The sequence below is a fragment of the Babylonia areolata genome, chromosome 9 (assembly GCF_041734735.1).
Source record: "Babylonia areolata isolate BAREFJ2019XMU chromosome 9, ASM4173473v1, whole genome shotgun sequence".
Taxonomy (NCBI): Eukaryota; Metazoa; Mollusca; class Gastropoda; order Neogastropoda; family Buccinidae; genus Babylonia; species Babylonia areolata.
This window is the reverse complement of record NC_134884.1, coordinates 1,344,105-1,364,973: the sequence shown is the minus strand read 5'-3', so window position 1 is coordinate 1,364,973 and position 20,869 is coordinate 1,344,105. Positions and strand designations below refer to the sequence as shown.

The 20,869-nt window shown below is 44.2% G+C and overlaps 1 protein-coding gene across 2 annotated transcripts; it reads right to left on the bottom strand.

Moving 5' to 3' along the window:
* Positions 1–19: 19 nt before the first annotated feature.
* Positions 20–18,645, bottom strand: LOC143285982 (microtubule-associated tyrosine carboxypeptidase 1-like). 2 transcript variants are annotated; one of them, XM_076593446.1, is made up of 6 exons: positions 18,538–18,645; positions 15,732–16,611; positions 14,347–14,496; positions 13,173–13,299; positions 12,187–12,492; positions 20–2,220 (listed from the first exon to the last, which is right to left on the bottom strand). In XM_076593446.1, the coding sequence occupies exons 2-6, from the start codon at positions 16,347–16,349 to the stop codon at positions 1,964–1,966; spliced, it is 1,458 nt and encodes a 485-aa protein (XP_076449561.1). In that variant the 5' UTR covers positions 16,350–16,611; positions 18,538–18,645; the 3' UTR covers positions 20–1,963. The 2 variants fall into 2 exon arrangements, with proteins under 2 accessions (XP_076449561.1, XP_076449562.1); XM_076593447.1 differs by lacking the exon at positions 18,538–18,645 and adding an exon at positions 17,947–18,066.
* Between the last annotated feature and the right edge of the window lie 2,224 nt (positions 18,646–20,869).

Sequence of the window (20,869 nt, the reverse complement as noted above, 5' to 3'; positions counted from 1 at the left end):
TTTTTTTTGTGTGTGTGTGTGTGTGTGTGTGTGTGTGTGTGTTCTTTTTTCACAGCAGCAGAAAAAGGTGTTGATCCAACAAACAAACAAACAAAATTGAAAACAATGAAAACAACATTCTCAACACATTTTCTGTTCCTTTTTGTGGTTATTTGTGGTCTATGGTCCTGTGCATTTCAAATATCCTTCTCCAGTCAAAAAAAAAAGAAAAAAAAAAGCGCCTCATTACAGATGAGTGTATGCAAATGAAACTTTAATGATCCGTTTGTGACATTTTAAATGTTGATTCAGTGACACTGGGTCTGTATTACTGTAAGAACAGAAGTTTTTCTTTGTAAGGGTAAAAACAAGAGTGAGAACAAAGAGACCACTCTGTAATGAAACCAGCACAAAAAAAAGACCGAAAGAAAAAGAAAAAAAAAAAAAAAAAGAAAGAGAGAGAGAGAGAGAGAAGAGAGATTACATTCACATCAACACAAGCTGATAATCAAGTAAATCTTCTTCATGACAATCACACAAACACAAGACTCGTCACAGGGACCAGTGATAACCCATAGGTTTCTCTGAGATCTCTTGGTTTCGTGTTCCCACACACACACACACTGCAGTTGTTCAACATCTCTTTGACCAGACAATAACCATCAGCTCAGAGTGTGTACATGTACATCTGTCACGAAACAACAGGCGATACGTCACTGGTTTTCTTCTTGGTCTCTTTCTCTTTCCTTTCATTTTGTAGCTTTTTTTTTTTTTTTTTTTTTTTTTAGAATATATTTTTATTCATATAGAGAACAAATCGTCTGAAAAATTTTGGTCACCAACTCTCTAATTATCACTTCCTTTTTTCATTTCTTATCTATATTCAGTACTTTTGATTATGACCCTATAATCAGTACTTTTGATCATTACATTACAAAACCCTATATTCAGTACTTTTGATCATTACTTTACAAAACCCTATATTCAGTACTTTTGATCATTACTTTACAAAACCCTATATTCAGTACTTTTGATCATTACTTTACAAAACCAATCACCCTACCATTCCTAATTCCTTTTTTTTTTTTTAATAATCAGTACTTTTGATCATTATTTTACAAAACCAATCACACTATCACACCTAATTATTTTTTCTCTTTTTTTCAATTTAATATTCCTGATCATTACTTTACCGACAAATCAAACTACCATTCCTATTTCCTTTTCATTTCAGGACTTCTGATTTTATTTTTTTAAGGAAACAAATCATACTATCATTCCTAATTCCTTTTTTTTCTTCTTATTTATATCTAGTAATTCTGATCATTAGTTTACAAAACAAATGACACATTCTCTGTCTGCATCCCAGTTCACTGAATGAATTGCACAATGATGAAAACATCCATGACCACCACCTCACGCTTACAGCGCAAGATCCACAAAACAAGTGCACAGCAATCACTGATAAAACAACAAGGAACAGGAAGAACTGTGGGAAGGACCACACGCAACAAAAACACTCTGCTCTTGAAAACTCTATATTGTCAGTCGCAGAAAATGGTTTCTTATCGTTTTCAGTAAAACAATCAATGCCTTTCAATTGAAAAAAAAACAACATTTTCTTCTGTCAATGCCATCTCTTACAAGAGTGCCCTATTCGTTTCAAGAAGTGCCAAGAACTGCAGATTAAGCGGTACATAAACACACATTATCATTATCATGATTATTACAATTGATTCAACAGTTTCAACTTGTATAAACCAGTGTTACATAGAGGTACACAGAAAAATACACACGTTTACACTTCCTCAGCAAGCATGACTTACAACAACAACAACAAAACCTGAAGCCAAAATATCATGTGATAAACACAGGCCTTTGAGCAATGACAACAACCTCGACCACCATTCCCCGGAGTGAAGTGAAGTGGTGGTGGAGCCCATCACTACCTCTGACAGAGGCCAGAGAGGAAGCGACGCTGGTCTCACTCCACGTCCGCCAGAACAGAATCGGTCAGTCCGTTGCACTCCGCTATGTGGTTCAGCTGTCTGCGATACGCGCTCAGGTCCTCCATGAAGCTGGGGATGCGTGTTCCGTCCAACTGGAAATGATCCATCAGGCGATCAATGTCGCCATGGGCGACTTTACCCATTCGAACCAGCAGGTGAAAGTCCAGGCAGCGCCGTCGCTTCAGCAGCTGAAGAGCTCCGTCCAGGTACACCTGGTCCTTGCAGAAACAACCTGAACACACACACAGGTGTTAGCAAGGTACACTGTAACAACCTGAACACACACACAGGCTGTTAGCAAGGTACACTGTAACAACCTGAACACACACAGGCTGTTAGCAAGGTACACTGTAACAACCTGCACACACACTGGCTGTTAGCAAGGTACACTGTAACAACCTGAACACACACAGGCTGTTAGCAAGGTACACTGTAACAACCTGAACACACACAGGTGTTAGCAAGGTACACTGTAACAACCTGAACACACACTGGCTGTTAGCAAGGTACACCGTAACAACCTGAACACACACTGGCTGTTAGCAAGGTACACTGTAACAACCTGAACACACACAGGTGTTAGCAAGGTACACTGTAACAACCTGTCACACACAGGTGTTAGCAAGGTACACTGTAACAACCTGAACACACACACAGGTGTTAGCAAGGTACACTGTAACAACCTGAACACACACACAGGTGTTAGCAAGGTACACTGTAACAACCTGAACACACACACTGTTAGCAAGGTACACTGTAACAACCTGAACACACACTGGCTGTTAGCAAGGTACACTGTAACAACCTGAACACACACTGGCTGTTAGCAAGGTACACTGTAACAACCTGAACACACACAGGTGTTAGCAAGGTACACTGTAACAACCTGTCACACACAGGTGTTAGCAAGGTACACTGTAACAACCTGAACACACACACAGGTGTTAGCAAGGTACACTGTAACAACCTGAACACACACACAGGTGTTAGCAAGGTACACTGTAACAACCTGAACACACACAGGTGTTAGCAAGGTACACTGTAACAACCTGAACACACACAGGTGTTAGCAAGGTACACTGTAACAACCTGAACACACACACAGGTGTTAGCAAGGTACACTGTAACAACCTGAACACACACAGGTGTTAGCAAGGTACACTGTAACAACCTGAACACACACAGGTGTTAGCAAGGTACACTGTAACAACCTGAACACACACTGGCTGTTAGCAAGGTACACTGTAACAACCTGAACACACACAGGTGTTAGCAAGGTACACTGTAACAACCTGAACACACACTGGCTGTTAGCAAGGTACACTGTAACAACCTGAACACACACAGGTGTTAGCAAGGTACACTGTAACAACCTGAACACACACACTGTTAGCAAGGTACACTGTAACAACCTGAACACACACACAGGTGTTAGCAAGGTACACTGTAACAACCTGAACACACACACAGGTGTTAGCAAGGTACACTGTAACAACCTGAACACACACTGGCTGTTAGCAAGGTACACTGTAACAACCTGAACACACACAGGTGTTAGCAAGGTACACTGTAACAACCTGAACACACACAGGTGTTAGCAAGGTACACTGTAACAACCTGAACACACACACTGGCTGTTAGCAAGGTACACTGTAACAACCTGAACACACACTGTTAGCAAGGTACACTGTAACAACCTGAACACACACAGGTGTTAGCAAGGTACACTGTAACAACCTGAACACACACAGGTGTTAGCAAGGTACACTGTAACAACCTGAACACACACTGGCTGTTAGCAAGGTACACTGTAACAACCTGAACACACACAGGTGTTAGCAAGGTACACTGTAACAACCTGAACACACACTGGCTGTTAGCAAGGTACACTGTAACAACCTGAACACACACAGGTGTTAGCAAGGTACACTGTAACAACCTGAACACACACACTGTTAGCAAGGTACACTGTAACAACCTGAACACACACACAGGTGTTAGCAAGGTACACTGTAACAACCTGAACACACACTGGCTGTTAGCAAGGTACACTGTAACAACCTGAACACACACAGGTGTTAGCAAGGTACACTGTAACAACCTGAACACACACAGGTGTTAGCAAGGTACACTGTAACAACCTGAACACACACTGGCTGTTAGCAAGGTACACTGTAACAACCTGCACACACACTGGCTCTTAGCAAGGTACACTGTAACAACCTGAACACACACTGGTGTTAGCAAGGTACACTGTAACAACCTGAACACACACAGGTGTTAGCAAGGTACACTGTAACAACCTGAACACACACTGGCTGTTAGCAAGGTACACTGTAACAACCTGAACACACACAGGTGTTAGCAAGGTACACTGTAACAACCTGAACACACACTGGCTGTTAGCAAGGTACACTGTAACAACCTGAACACACACAGGCTGTTAGCAAGGTACACTGTAACAACCTGAACACACACACTGGCTGTTAGCAAGGTACACTGTAACAACCTGAACACACACACAGGCTGTTAGCAAGGTACACTGTAACAACCTGAACACACACAGGCTGTTAGCAAGGTACACTGTAACAACCTGAACACACACACAGGTGTTAGCAAGGTACACTGTAACAACCTGAACACACACACTGGCTGTTAGCAAGGTACACTGTAACAACCTGTCACACACACTGTTAGCAAGGTACACTGTAACAACCTGTCACACACACTGTTAGCAAGGTACACTGTAACAACCTGAACACACACAGGTGTTAGCAAGGTACACTGTAACAACCTGAACACACACAGGCTGTTAGCAAGGTACACTGTAACAACCTGAACACACACTGGCTGTTAGCAAGGTACACTGTAACAACCTGAACACACACACAGGTGTTAGCAAGGTACACTGTAACAACCTGAACACACACTGACTGTTAGCAAGGTACACTGTAACAACCTGAACACACACACAGGCTGTTAGCAAGGTACACTGTAACAACCTGAACACACACAGGCTGTTAGCAAGGTACACTGTAACAACCTGTCACACACACTGTTAGCAAGGTACACTGTAAAAACCTGAACACACACACTGGCTGTTAGCAAGGTACACTGTAACAACCTGAACACACACACAGGTGTTAGCAAGGTACACTGTAACAACCTGTCACACACACACTGTTAGCAAGGTACACTGTAACAACCTGTCACACACACTGTTAGCAAGGTACACTGTAACAACCTGTCACACACACACTGTTAGCAAGGTACACTGTAACAACCTGAACACACACACACGTGTTAGCAAGGTACACTGTAACAACCTGTCACACACAGGCTGTTAGCAAGGTACACTGTAACAACCTGTCACACACAGGCTGTTAGCAAGGTACACTGTAACAACCTGTCACACACACTGTTAGCAAGGTACACTGTAACAACCTGTCACACACACTGTTAGCAAGGTACACTGTAACAACCTGTCACACACACTGTTAGCAAGGTACACTGTAACAACCTGTCACACACACTGTTAGCAAGGTACACTGTAACAACCTGTCACACACACTGACTGTTAGCAAGGTACACTGTAACAACCTGTCACACACACTGACTGTTAGCAAGGTACACTGTAACAACCTGTCACACACACTGACTGTTAGCAAGGTACACTGTAACAACCTGTCACACACACTGTTAGCAAGGTACACTGTAACAACCTGTCACACACACTGTTAGCAAGGTACACTGTAACAACCTGTCACACACACTGTTAGCACGGTACACTGTAACAACCTGTCACACACACTGGCTGTTAGCAAGGTACACTGTAACAACCTGTCACACACACTGTTAGCAAGGTACACTGTAACAACCTGTCACACACACTGGCTGTTAGCAAGTTAGCAAGGTACACTGTAACAACCTGTCACACACACTGGCTGTTAGCAAGGTACACTGTAACAACCTGTCACACACACTGTTAGCAAGGTACACTGTAACAACCTGTCACACACACTGACTGTTAGCAAGGTACACTGTAACAACCTGTCACACACACTGGCTGTTAGCAAGGTACACTGTAACAACCTGTCACACACACTGTTAGCAAGGTACACTGTAACAACCTGTCACACACACTGTTAGCAAGGTACACTGTAACAACCTGTCACACACTGGCTGTTAGCAAGGTACACTGTAACAACCTGTCACACACTGGCTGTTAGCAAGGTACACTGTAACAACCTGTCACACACACACTGTTAGCAAGGTACACTGTAACAACCTGTCACACACACTGACTGTTAGCAAGGTACACTGTAACAACCTGTCACACACACTGGATGTTAGCAAGGTACACTGTAACAACCTGTCACACACACTGTTAGCAAGGTACATTGTAACAACCTGTCACACACTGGCTGTTAGCAAAGTACACTGTAACAACCTGTCACACACTGGCTGTTAGCAAGGTACACTGTAACAACCTGTCACACACACTGACTGTTAGCAAGGTACACTGTAACAACCTGTCACACACACTGTTAGCAAGGTACACTGTAACAACCTGTCACACACACTGACTGTTAGCAAGGTACACTGTAACAACCTGTCACACACAGACTGTTAGCAAGGTACACTGTAACAACCTGTCACACACACTGACTGTTAGCAAGGTACACTGTAACAACCTGTCACACACACTGGATGTTAGCAAGGTACACTGTAACAACCTGTCACACACACTGACTGTTAGCAAGGTACACCTTAACAACCTGTCACACACACTGACTGTTAGCAAGGTACACTGTAACAACCTGTCACACACACTGTTAGCAAGGTACACTGTAACAACCTGTCACACACACTGGATGTTAGCAAGGTACACCTTAACAACCTGTCACACACACACTGTTAGCAAGGTACACTGTAACAACCTGTCACACACACTGACGGTTAGCAAGGTACACTGTAACAACCTGTCACACACACTGGATGTTAGCAAGGTACACTGTAACAATCTGTCACACACACTGACTGTTAGCAAGGTACACTGTAACAACCTGTCACACACACTGACTGTTAGCAAGGTACACTGTAACAACCTGTCACACACACTGACTGTTAGCAAGGTACACTGTAACAACCTGTCACACACACTGGATGTTAGCAAGGTACACTGTAACAACCTGTCACACACACTGTTAGCAAGGTACACTGTAACAACCTGTCACACACACTGGCTGTTAACAAGGTACACTGTAACAACCTGTTACACACACTGACTGTTAGCAAGGTACACTGTAACAACCTGTCACACACACTGACTGTTAGCAAGGTACACTGTAACAACCTGTCACACACACTGTTAGCAAGGTACACTGTAACAACCTGTCACACACACTGGATGTTAGCAAGGTACACTGTAACAACCTGTCACACACACTGGATGTTAGCAAGGTACACTGTAACAACCTGTCACACACACTGTTAGCAAGGTACACTGTAACAACCTGTCACACACACTGGCTGTTAACAAGGTACACTGTAACAACCTGTCACACACACTGACTGTTAGCAAGGTACACTGTAACAACCTGTCACACACACTGACTGTTAGCAAGGTACACTGTAACAACCTGTCACACACACTGTTAGCAAGGTACACTGTAACAACCTGTCACACACACTGGATGTTAGCAAGGTACACTGTAACAACCTGTCACACACACTGACTGTTAGCAAGGTACACTGTAACAACCTGTCACACACACTGACTGTTAGCAAGGTACACTGTAACAACCTGTCACACACACTGTTAGCAAGGTACACTGTAACAACCTGTCACACACACTGGATGTTAGCAAGGTACACTGTAACAACCTGTCACACACACTGTTAGCAAGGTACACTGTAACAACCTGTCACACACACTGACTGTTAGCAAGGTACACTGTAACAACCTGTCACACACACTGACTGTTAGCAAGGTACACTGTAACAACCTGTCACACACACTGACTGTTAGCAAGGTACACTGTATCAACCTGTCACACACACTGTTAGCAAGGTACACTGTAACAACCTGTCACACACACTGTTAGCAAGGTACACTGTAACAACCTGTCACACACACTGGATGTTAGCAAGGTACACTGTAACAACCTGTCACACACACTGATTGTTAGCAAGGTACACTGTAACAACCTGTCACACACACTGTTAGCAAGGTACACTGTAACAACCTGTCACACACACTGGATGTTAGCAAGGTACACTGTAACAACCTGTCACACACACTGTTAGCAAGGTACACTGTAACAACCTGTCACACACACTGGCTGTTAGCAAGGTACACTGTAACAACCTGTCACACACACTGACTGTTAGCAAGGTACACTGTAACAACCTGTCACACACACTGTTAGCAAGGTACACTGTAACAACCTGTCACACACACTGACTGTTAGCAAGGTACACTGTAACAACCTGTCACACACACTGACTGTTAGCAAGGTACACTGTAACAACCTGTCACACACACTGACTGTTAGCAAGGTACACTGTAACAACCTGTCACACACACTGTTAGCAAGGTACACTGTAACAACCTGTCACACACACTGGATGTTAGCAAGGTACACTGTAACAACCTGTCACACACACTGACTGTTAGCAAGGTACACTGTAACAACCTGTCACACACACTGACTGTTAGCAAGGTACACTGTAACAACCTGTCACACACACTGTTAGCAAGGTACACTGTAACAACCTGTCACACACACTGGATGTTAGCAAGGTACACTGTAACAACCTGTCACACACACTGACTGTTAGCAAGGTACACTGTAACAACCTGTCACACACACTGACTGTTAGCAAGGTACACCTTAACAACCTGTCACACACACTGTTAGCAAGGTACACTGTAACAACCTGTCACACACACTGGATGTTAGCAAGGTACACTGTAACAACCTGTCACACACACTGTTAGCAAGGTACACTGTAACAACCTGTCACACACACTGACTGTTAGCAAGGTACACTGTAACAACCTGTCACACACACTGACTGTTAGCAAGGTACACTGTAACAACCTGTCACACACACTGACTGTTAGCAAGGTACACTGTATCAACCTGTCACACACACTGTTAGCAAGGTACACTGTAACAACCTGTCACACACACTGTTAGCAAGGTACACTGTAACAACCTGTCACACACACTGTTAGCAAGGTATACTGTAACAACCTGTCACACACACTGGATGTTAGCAAGGTACACTGTAACAACCTGTCACACACACTGATTGTTAGCAAGGTACACTGTAACAACCTGTCACACACACTGTTAGCAAGGTACACTGTAACAACCTGTCACACACACTGGATGTTAGCAAGGTACACTGTAACAACCTGTCACACACACTGTTAGCAAGGTACACTGTAACAACCTGTCACACACACTGGCTGTTAGCAAGGTACACTGTAACAACCTGTCACACAAACTGACTGTTAGCAAGGTACACTGTAACAACCTGTCACACACACTGTTAGCAAGGTACACTGTAACAACCTGTCACACACACTGACTGTTAGCAAGGTACACTGTAACAACCTGTCACACACACTGACTGTTAGCAAGGTACACTGTAACAACCTGTCACACACACTGACTGTTAGCAAGGTACACTGTAACAACCTGTCACACACACTGTTAGCAAGGTACACTGTAACAACCTGTCACACACACTGGATGTTAGCAAGGTACACTGTAACAACCTGTCACACACACTGACTGTTAGCAAGGTACACTGTAACAACCTGTCACACACACTGACTGTTAGCAAGGTACACTGTAACAACCTGTCACACACACTGTTAGCAAGGTACACTGTAACAACCTGTCACACACACTGGATGTTAGCAAGGTACACTGTAACAACCTGTCACACACACTGACTGTTAGCAAGGTACACTGTAACAACCTGTCACACACACTGACTGTTAGCAAGGTACACCTTAACAACCTGTCACACACACTGTTAGCAAGGTACACTGTAACAACCTGTCACACACACTGGATGTTAGCAAGGTACACTGTAACAACCTGTCACACACACTGACTGTTAGCAAGGTACACTGTAACAACCTGTCACACACACTGACTGTTAGCAAGGTACACCTTAACAACCTGTCACACACACTGTTAGCAAGGTACACTGTAACAACCTGTCACACACACTGGATGTTAGCAAGGTACACTGTAACAACCTGTCACACACACTGACTGTTAGCAAGGTACACTGTAACAACCTGTCACACACACTGACTGTTAGCAAGGTACACTGTAACAACCTGTCACACACACTGTTAGCAAGGTACACTGTAACAACCTGTCACACACACTGTTAGCAAGGTACACTGTAACAACCTGTCACACACACTGGATGTTAGCAAGGTACACTGTAACAACCTGTCACACACACTGACTGTTAGCAAGGTACACTGTAACAACCTGTCACACACACTGGATATTAGCAAGGTACACTGTAACAACCTGTCACACACACTGTCTGTTAGCAAGGTCCACTGTAACAACCTGTCACACACACTGTTAGCAAGGTACACTGTAACAACCTGTCACACACACTGACTGTTAGCAAGGTACACTGTAACAACCTGTCACACACACTGTTAGCAAGGTACACTGTAACAACCTGTCACACACACTGTTAGCAAGGTACACTGTAACAACCTGTCACACACACTGTTAGCAAGGTACACTGTAACAACCTGTCACACACACTGACTGTTAGCAAGGTACACTGTAACAACCTGTCACACACACTGACTGTTAGCAAGGTACACTGTAACAACCTGTCACACACACTGACTGTTAGCAAGGTACACTGTAACAACCTGTCACACACACTGACTGTTAGCAAGGTACACCTTAACAACCTGTCACACACACTGTTAGCAAGGTACACTGTAACAACCTGTCACACACACTGGATGTTAGCAAGGTACACTGTAACAACCTGTCACACACACTGGATATTAGCAAGGTACACTGTAACAACCTGTCACACACACTGGATGTTAGCAAGGTACACTGTAACAACCTGTCACACACACTGTTAGCAAGGTACACTGTAACAACCTGTCACACACACTGGATGTTAGCAAGGTACACTGTAACAACCTGTCACACACACTGGATATTAGCAAGGTACACTGTAACAACCTGTCACACACACTGTCTGTTAGCAAGGTCCACTGTAACAACCTGTCACACACACTGGCTGTTAGCAAGGTACACTTGGTCCTTGCAGAAACAACATGGTCACACAGACAATGGCTTTTAGCAAGCTGTGAGTTTGTGAAATGTTCATTTCTGTAAGTTGATTTTTTTTTTGTTGTTTTTGGGTTTCGTTTTTTGTTGTTTTTTTTCTTTATCCATCTGCTTTTTCCTCCTACTTCTTCTCTCTCTTCATTCTAGTTTTCTTAGTTCTATTTTCCACGTTTTATTTTCATGAGGGCAGAGTGACAAAAAGCTTGTAGCTTAAACTTTTGCCCTCAGTCAAACATTGGAGTTTGAGTTCTCACCTGGAAAAGAGGAGCTTGTAGCTTTACCTTTTACCCTCAATAAAACACTGGGGTTCCAGTTCTAACCCGGCAAAGCTTTAGCTTAACCTCTCACCCTTGAACGAAACATCTGAGTTGGATTCTTGCTCACCTGGTAGAGTTGTAGCTTAACCTCTTACTCTCAAGAAAAAATTTCAGTTGGATTCTTGCTCACCTGGTAGAGATGTAGCTTAACCTCTTACTCTCAAGGAAACATTTCAGTTGGATTCTTGCTCACCTGGTAGAGTTGTAGCTTAACCTCTTACTCTCAAGGAAACATTTCAGTTGGATTCTTGCTCACCTGGTAGAGATGTAGTTTAACCTCTTACTCTCAAGGAAACATTTCAGTTGGATTCTTGCTCACCTGGTAGAGATGTAGTTTAACCTCTCACCCTCAACAAAACATTCGAGTTCAATTTTTGCTCACCTGGTAGAGTTGTAGCTTAACCTCTTCCTCTAAAAAAAACGTTGGAGCTGGCTTCTCCCTCACCTGGCAGAGCTGTAGCTCAGCCTCTCACCCTCCCCAACCAAAACACTGGAGTTCGATTCCTGGCTTACCTGGCAGGGAGGTGTCGCTCTGGCCCCGCTTGGCGCGAACGCAGTAGTCCCAGCGGACGTGGGGGTCGTGCAGGAAGCGGCCCAGGTCCAGGAAGAGGTCCTTGAAGGACAGGTTGGCGGCGCGGTGCGTGACGTAGTACAGGAGCGACGCCCTCCACAGGTAGGGGTGGGGCCGGAACAGCACCGAGTGCAGCGACGCCAGGCCCTCCTCCGTGGGGTTGAAGTGCTGCAGGCACAGCTCCCGGCGCTGCCGCCCGCCGCCCCACACCTGGCTGCGGTTGTTGACGCTGCGCAGGTAATGTGTACCTGTGTGGAGAACGTCGTCTGTTATTGGGACTGTTCACGCTACATAGGTAGTGTGTACCTGTGGGGAAAGTCATCACTTATTGTGTGTACTGTGGCTTTTCATGTTCTATAGGTAGTCTGTACCTGTGATTGTGTGTACTGTGACTGTTCACGCTACATAGGTAGTGTGTACCTGTGGGGAACGTCATCACTTATTGTGTGTACTGTGGCTTTTCATGTTCTATAGGTAATCTGTACCTGTTTCAGTTTCAGTAGCTCAAGGAGGCGTCACTGCGTTCGGACAAAACCATATACGCTACACCACATCTGCCAAGCAGATGCCTGACCAGCAGCATAACCCAACGCGCTTAGTCAGGCCTTGGACCTGTGATTGTGTGTACTGTGACTGTTCACGCTACATAGGTAGTGTGTACCTGAGGAGAAAGTCAAGAATCACTGTGTGTATTGTGACAGGAATGCACTCAAAACAGGTACACATGCACAAAAACACACACTTGGTACACTCACACCCACACCCACACCCACATACACACACCCTCCCCCCCCACACACACACCCAACATACACACCCACACACCTCTCCCCACACACATGCAACCCTCCCCCCACACCCACACCCAACATACACACACACACTCACACCCACACCGCTCCACCCACCCACACCGACAGTGACTGACCCAGTTCATGACGCAGCAGCCCGTCACACCAGTTCTCTCTCAGGTTGACCACTCGCACGTTCAGCTGTGCTCGTCCGTTCTTCTGGGTCATGGAGCCTCGCGACAGCAAGTCTTCACTCAGGTTCACCTGAAAACAGCAAAATTACATTCATTACACATATATAAAGCACTCTTCTTCTTCTTCTTCTTCTTCTTCGTGGGCTGCAACCCACACGTTCACTCTTACGTACACGAGTGGGCTTTTACGTGTATGACCGTTTTTACCCCGGCCATGCAGGCAGCCATACTCTGTTTTCGGGGGTATGTAAAACATTCTAAAATAGCTCTGTCAAGCCACAACCATCCTGCACCAGAAACATTACCCAGAGCAAAACTCCACAGTCCCCCAAGACTGACGGATACCTACCTATGTATATGTATATAACTATTACTTTGACGGTTTTTTTAACATACAGAAAACATTCACAAAGTCTGGGAGGTTAGAAAATAAACAAACAAGTTCCGCTGTTGTCTCCATTCTGCTCATTCAATTAAAGCTGACCCAACCACACATCTTGAGCTTCCAGTTTTTGTTGCTTAGCATTACTATCATCTTGCACTCCTATGAATACATCTAAAAGGCATTCAGTAACAAACCAAAGCTACGCCCTAAAAGAGGCAGTTCTCAGGTCCTTTGTATGATAGATGTGTCCAACTATGACCATCAGAGCAGCAGAGGAGGCAACTGCAGTCCTGAATATCTAGGGCAGAAATGGATTATAGGTATAGTGGAGAGTGCCTTGCCCAAGTCACATCCCCACTCTCATGGCCAGAGAGCTTTAGGACAGTCGGCGCTGGAATGGTTCCCATAGGCCAGCTAGCCCCCAAGGATTGTTTTATACCTTTTGTCTAACACATACACAAAGCAACAGCAGCAGGGTTTCCTCTGGTGTGTGGCCTCCTGGCGACCTAACATCGATGGTTCCCTGTGGACTGCCAACGCTGGAACTGCGATGAACAAACCCGGGTGTGGCCATGTATGGGGGAATCTAAATGAGCGGTGTGGGAGTAATGCCACTGAAACGGTGCAGATGTTGGGGCAGCAAAAAAAAAAAAAAAAAAAGCAACAGCAGCAGAAGAAATGTCTGAGGACAGATATGCATGTTACTGAAGACTGGCAGTCTTTAAGTCTTACCTGTATCTCTGATTCCAGGTCCTCCTTCTTCAGGTACTTCCTGACCAAAGCGATGATCTGGGCTTTGGAAAGGACACGTCCACCTGTCTGCTCTTCAAAGTCCTCGTACGACCCGAAGTGTCGAATGGCTTCCTGCATGATCAGGACCGCCTGCCCCACACAACATTCAACGTCTGTCAGCACATCGCTCTTCTCACTCTATAAAATAATAACAATAATAGAAATAAAAATAATGATGATGATAACTGAAATAATCATAGTAATAATAATAATAATAAAGCGAATTTAATTTATGCAGTGCATTTCCATGTAAAACATGCTCAACTGAACTGTACGATGTAAAACCTAATAATCAAAAAATGTTCTAAACAATTAAAAAACAAAAACAAAAAAAGAAGTACAACCCTGCACAACTAGAACACAGTGACTGACAATGTGCCGATGGTGCATTGCTTTTTCATTAAGATGTGGACAAACAGTGACTGACAATGTGTCCATGGTGCATTGCTTTTTCATTAAGATGTGGACAAACAGTGACTGACAATGTGCCGATGGTGCACTGCTTTTTCATTAAGATGTGGACAAACAGTGACTGACAATGTGCCGATGGTGCACTGCTTTTTCATTAAGATGTGGACAAACAGTGACTGACAATGTGTCCATGGTGCATTGCTTTTTCATTAAGATGTGGACAAACAGTGACTGACAATGGTGCATTGCTTTTTCATTAAGATGTGGACAAAAACAGTGACTGACAATGTGTCCATGGTGCATTGTTTTTTCATTAAGATGTGGACAAACAGTGACTGACAATGTGCCGATGGTGCATTGCGTTTTCATTAAGATGTGGACAAACAGTGACTGACAATGTGCCGATGGTGCACTGCTTTTTCATTAAGATGTGGACAAACAGTGACTGACAATGTGCCGATGGTGCATTGCGTTTTCATTAAGATGTGGACAAACAGTGACTGACAATGTGCCGATGGTGCACTGCTTTTTCATTAAGATGTGGACAAACTGTGACTGACAATGTGTCCATGGTGCATTGCTTTTTCATTAAGATGTGGACAAACAGTGACTGACAATGTGTCCATGGTGCACTGCTTTTTCATTAAGATGTGGACAAACAGTGACTGACAATGTGTCCATGGTGCATTGCTTTTTCATTAAGATGTGGACAAACAGTGACTGACAATGTGCCGATGGTGCACTGCTTTTTCATTAAGATGTGGACAAACAGTGACTGACAATGTGTCCATGATGCATTGCTTTTTCATTAAGATGTGGACAGTGACTGACAATGTGCCGATGGTGCATAGCGTTTTCATTAAGATGCAAAAATCATAAACTTTCCAACGTGAAGAAAGAACACAGTGACTCACAATGTTCAGATAGCGATCGGACGGTGAGTTGAAGCGCTCAATGGTCTCCTCATCTGCTGGGCAGCGGTACACAAAGTGCGGGTTGTAGTTGAAATTGGCACGCATGAACCTGTCCCGCTCCGCTTTCTCGTTCTCTGGCTTGATGGCGGCTAGCAGAGGGAGCTTCTTGCGACGCTCATAGGGCGGCGCCACCAGGCTGGGGATGGCGCCCGATGCCCGGAGGGACGGCATGGACAGTTCATCGATGCGAGACGAGTTGATGTTCACATCAGGCAGACTCGACATGCCTTTCTCCAAGTTCCTGCCCTTCCCTCCTGCCCCTAACGTCGGAGAAGAGTTCAAGGTCGAGCATGACACCGACACCATGGATTTGCGTTTTTTCAGCAGCTTCTTTTTCCCGCGTCGCTTGGGGTTGGGTTCTTGTGGTGTGGACGCGGAGGTGAGGGAGGTGACGGAGGTGGGCGGGGTCTTGCTATCCATCAGACACTGCAGTGGCAACATGGGGTCATGGCGCCACACGCTGGGCGGGTGTGTCTGAGGGCCGCGCACCATGTCCGGCCTGCCAGAGCTGCTGTAGACGGTGGTGACCCCTTGTGAGTGAAGGCACATGCCGGCCATGACTGCCACAACTCACAGCTGCACCCCCACCCCCAGGAAGCTTTGACCCTGGCTTATGTCTGTTGGCTATGTGCTGACATTCACTCAGCTGTGGATCAGTGCCGCATCATAAGACCTGTGATCACACATCACTGATCTCCATAAAGTTCACCCCCCTCCCTGGCTGTCAGCTTTCTTTGTGTCGGCAGGGACCACTGAGCCCCATCTGCATTGTGCACCACTCTTGTCTTTCTTCTCTTCCAGCTTCCCTCAAACTGGGATTCTGAAACAACACATCATTTTCCATTTGTTTTTCTTTTACTACACATGATACATGTCTGTCTGTCTTTTTTTTCCAGTTTCCCTCAAAACTGGGATTCTGAAACAACACATCATTTTCCATTTGTTTTTCTTTTACTACACATGATACATGTCTGTCTGTCTTCTTTTCCAGCTTCCCTCAAACTGGGATTCTGAAACAACACATCATTTTCCATTTGTTTTTCTTTTACTACACATGATACATGTCTGTCTGTCTTTTTTTTTCCAGCTTCCCTCAAACTGGGATTCTGAAACAACACATCATTTTCCATTTCTCTTTGTTTTACTACACATTATACATGTCTGAGCACAAGAATAAAGTACAATTCTCAGTGGAAGTGGAGGGAGTTGACAAAGAGAGATGATAAACAGAAAAGGTGAGTAAAAGAGAGAGAGAGGCAATTAATAAAAAAAAAAATTAAAAAAAAGGAAGTAAACTCTATGGGTGTAAATCTGATAGTAATCTGTGGATGCACATGTAAGCATGCATGCCTAAAATTGGAAACCCTGTCACTCCACTGATTCCAGTGTGTACATGTGAGGCAAAAGTGTGCATGTGTGTCTCTGTGCTTATCTCTACAAATTATACTACCTGCTTTATGTTATTTTTCACCAACATTCTGTGCAGATAACCAATGATATTGGTATTTGTGATATGATTAAAAGACTCTTTATTTCAACATTGAGCAATCAAATGAACACAAAACGCATCACAAACACACACACAACCACCATTCACAACTTCTCTCAGGTCTTGCCTTTATCTTGATTCACTGTCATTTCCTGTTAACACAGTCCGTGAAGACAAACCTGGTCCTATGACTGGAAACACTGGGCACTCATTATTATTAGTTAGTCTTGTTTCACAGTTGTTGTTTTATAGACTTTCTCCATTTCTAGCACAGATTAAATCAAATTACGCTACAAGAACACATGAAGTAATACCAGATATATCTAAACTTGTTGGGAAAATATCATAAAACACAAGGCTCATAAAAGAGACACATATGATAATATAATGTGTGTGCAGACCTGTAAATCTGAGGAATTCTTTACCTGAGGATATCAACACGACCAAATGCACTGCTGAAATCTACAACAATAAAATGCAATGCACCACAACTTACATCCACTTATTTCTTTATCACACAAGGATGCATTGCCAAACAGTAACACGTCCATTCTTTCAAGTTTTATCTTTGCCATGCAGGATAAGCAAAGTGAGTAATCCTGCAGTTTAGAATACTAAACTCAGGGGGCCGTTCAAATGAAAAAATAGAGGTTGTTTTAGACTGACCTTGATGCGCTGAGTCGAATGCAACCCTCAGCTAAGCTCTACGGCCACTCCTTGTCAATGAAACAGAGACATAATAAATAGTAAACTCAGTCGGTCACTTCCCGAGCAACTATCGGCGAGCCATTTTGATTGCTGGTGACGACGCGTTCACCCACGTGATCAGCAGTCAAAATGGCGTGCAGGTCGGGAAGGAGTACTACTTACCGTGCATTTGATCCAGTTTCGTGGCAAAAGGAGTGGTCTTAGAGCTTAGCTGAGGGTTGCATTCGACTCAGCGCATCGAAGTCAGTCTAAAACACCTTCTACTTTTTCATTTTAACGGCCCCTGAGTTTAGTATTCTAAACTGCAGGATTACCACGCAAAGTGACTATGTTTTGATTGCGTGAACTCGTTTAAAGGTATCCTAGTTGCTGTCCTGTTCTTATATTCTCACTGGATGCTATATCACCGATTGCATCCGTAGGTTTAAATTTTCGCAATGATGAAGTCAGTGACTGCAGAATATTTCAGCAAATTCAAGACAGTTGTGGAGCTATCCAACGGCTCAGAGCGAATTAGCGTACAAGGAATATACTTATAACAATTATTACCTAGTCAGCATCCCCGCATGCGTCCTGAGAAGAAGACAAGAAGGTTGCATCAAAACAAATGAAAATTAAACAAAACTCATCCCAGCAAAGGCGCCATGTTGATAAACTTCCGGCGACCTTAGAAACGAGTTGTGGAAATGCTTTACTGAGTCGCCTCCCTTGCATCATTGATCTGTGTGTGTGTGTGTGTGTGTGTGATGCCATCAAACTAAAGTTGCAAGCTGAGAACGAAATGAGCATGGAATCCAGAGGTTTTGGAAACGTCTGATAATATATCAGGGGATGGTCTATAATTTATAGTTATCATCTGTATACACATCCACTACATGCAATGATAAAAAATGAAATAAGATAATTGAATAAACAAAATTAACAGATAAACAAATGAATAAACAAATAAATGAGAATTTCCTAGAGTTTAACGGGATAACTTATGGGGACAGATCGGGAGACCCCTCTTTTCCCTGCGACCTGCATGCACATCATATATACTTAGCACGTCAGGCATATAGATATATATACAAGGACTTGCACTGATGGACTGGTATGAGATGCAAGCCAAAGTGAACGTCGTTTTAGATTGCACATCAATGCCAAAAAGTGCCCAGCCGACCGTACCGGCAGAGGCCCGAGCCATATCAGGACTGCCCAACTAAATAAAAGGGGGAGGGGGGCGGGGGGGGGGGGAAGTTAAACCACGTTCAACACAAAATCCTGTCCCAACTGAAAGAGAAAAAAAATTTGAACAAAAAAAAAAAAAAAATCGCAGAAACAATTAACGCTGTAGTCAGGACTGATGTCAGCCTTCCCGCTGCTCAAGTAATCTATCATCCCAAGCCCGGATTACAAAAAGAAAGAAAAAATCGTTAAAAAAATTATCAAAAATACACAGCCATTCAACAAAAAAAAAAAAAAAAGACCACTCAGGCAAACAGCACTGAAATGGGCAGCTATTACCCGTCACAGTGTTTACATTGGGCCTCAATGTCATAATTATTTCGGGAGGGGGGCAGTGGGGGGGGGGGGCGGGGGTGCGAAGGGGGGGAAGCCAGACTGACTTGAACTGAAATTTCTACAGTGCTGCTGCTGTTACCCGGCAATGCTGCCTGTGTGGTTATGACTAACGATAACAACAGCATCATTAATAGCGGTAGTCGTGGTGGCAGCTGCTCTGTGTGTGTGTGAGAGAGAGAGAGAGAGAGAGAGAGGGGGGTGAGTGTGTGAGTGTGTACGTGTGTGTGTGTGTGTGTGAATGAACGCGCGTCTTTAGGTGTGTGGATTGTCAGTAGGAGCTATATATAATTATGCTAGGTGCAAGAGTCAGTGTAGCCGGTTGCACTGGCAAATTTCACAGAAGCATGCGAGTTATTTTAGTACCGATTCTGGGATCGACAGCACACCATTATGTCAGTGTCTGTGTGTGTGTGTGTGCCGGCTCCACTGAAGTCGGCGCGGGCGTGTGTTTATCAGTTTCTGCGTGCGCGGCGTGTGTGTGTGTGTGTGTGTGTGTGTGTGCAGTGTGTTGTGTAAAGCGAGAAGGCGGCACGCTCGAGATAGTGTGACGTTGCAGACAGACGCAAGTCTTGTAACTCAGTGAAGTACTGACATGGCCTGCATGTGCATTGTTTGCCGTAGGCCGACTGTGACGTTGTTGTTCAGTTGGCGGCAACAAAGTCAAAACCATCCCTGGCGTTCCTTCATAGTTGCCAGACTAAAACCACGGAGCCTGGGTCATCTTGTATCTGACTGTCGTAGGTTTTAGAAACCCCAACAACTTTGACTTTTTTTTTTTTTTTAAAGATGCTTAATGGTTTTATTTTGTCTTGTTTTGTTTGTGTGATGGTGAAAAGACAGAAGGTAGGTTGACCACGTCCCTTGACATTCCAAATTGACTCTGATCACCTCGGAAACTAGTATTACCACCAAGAAAAAAATGAAAAGAAAAAAAAGGCCGGTGCCGGAGCGGTGGTCTAGTGGTAATTAATGCATTCGACTAGGAAGCGATTGTCCTCGGGTTCAAGTCCAACACGGTATACAGTCCGCGGGGACAAAGTGAGGCAAGACGGCGTGCTCAGTCCAATACAAGACCGTCAATACAAAACAGTACTGTATAACTATGCCGTGGCAGTGCAATACAATACAATACAATACGATACAAGGTACGTACATGCAGGGACATTTACGTAGTGTTATCATTCAACGCATACAAGAGCACTGACGTAGTTATCATTTTCAATTCAGACGGAATATAGGCTTTGTAGTTAAACATAACAACAACAACAACAAACAAACAAATATCCTTGTAGATCGACACCTGTCATAGGAGAGAGGT

Bases quoted from the DNA above. Each gene is read 5' to 3' on its own strand.
- LOC143285982 (XM_076593446.1), bottom strand. From the start codon at position 16,349: ATGGCCGGCATGTGCCTTCACTCACAAGGGGTCACCACCGTCTACAGC. The intron at 12,493-13,172 runs GTCAGTCACTGT...TTCTCCACACAG, and splicing joins GCTGCTGCGTCATGAACTGG to GTACACATTACCTGCGCAGC. The intron at 2,221-12,186 runs GTAAGCCAGGAA...GTGTGTGTTCAG, and splicing joins GAGCGACACCTCCCTGCCAG to GTTGTTTCTGCAAGGACCAG.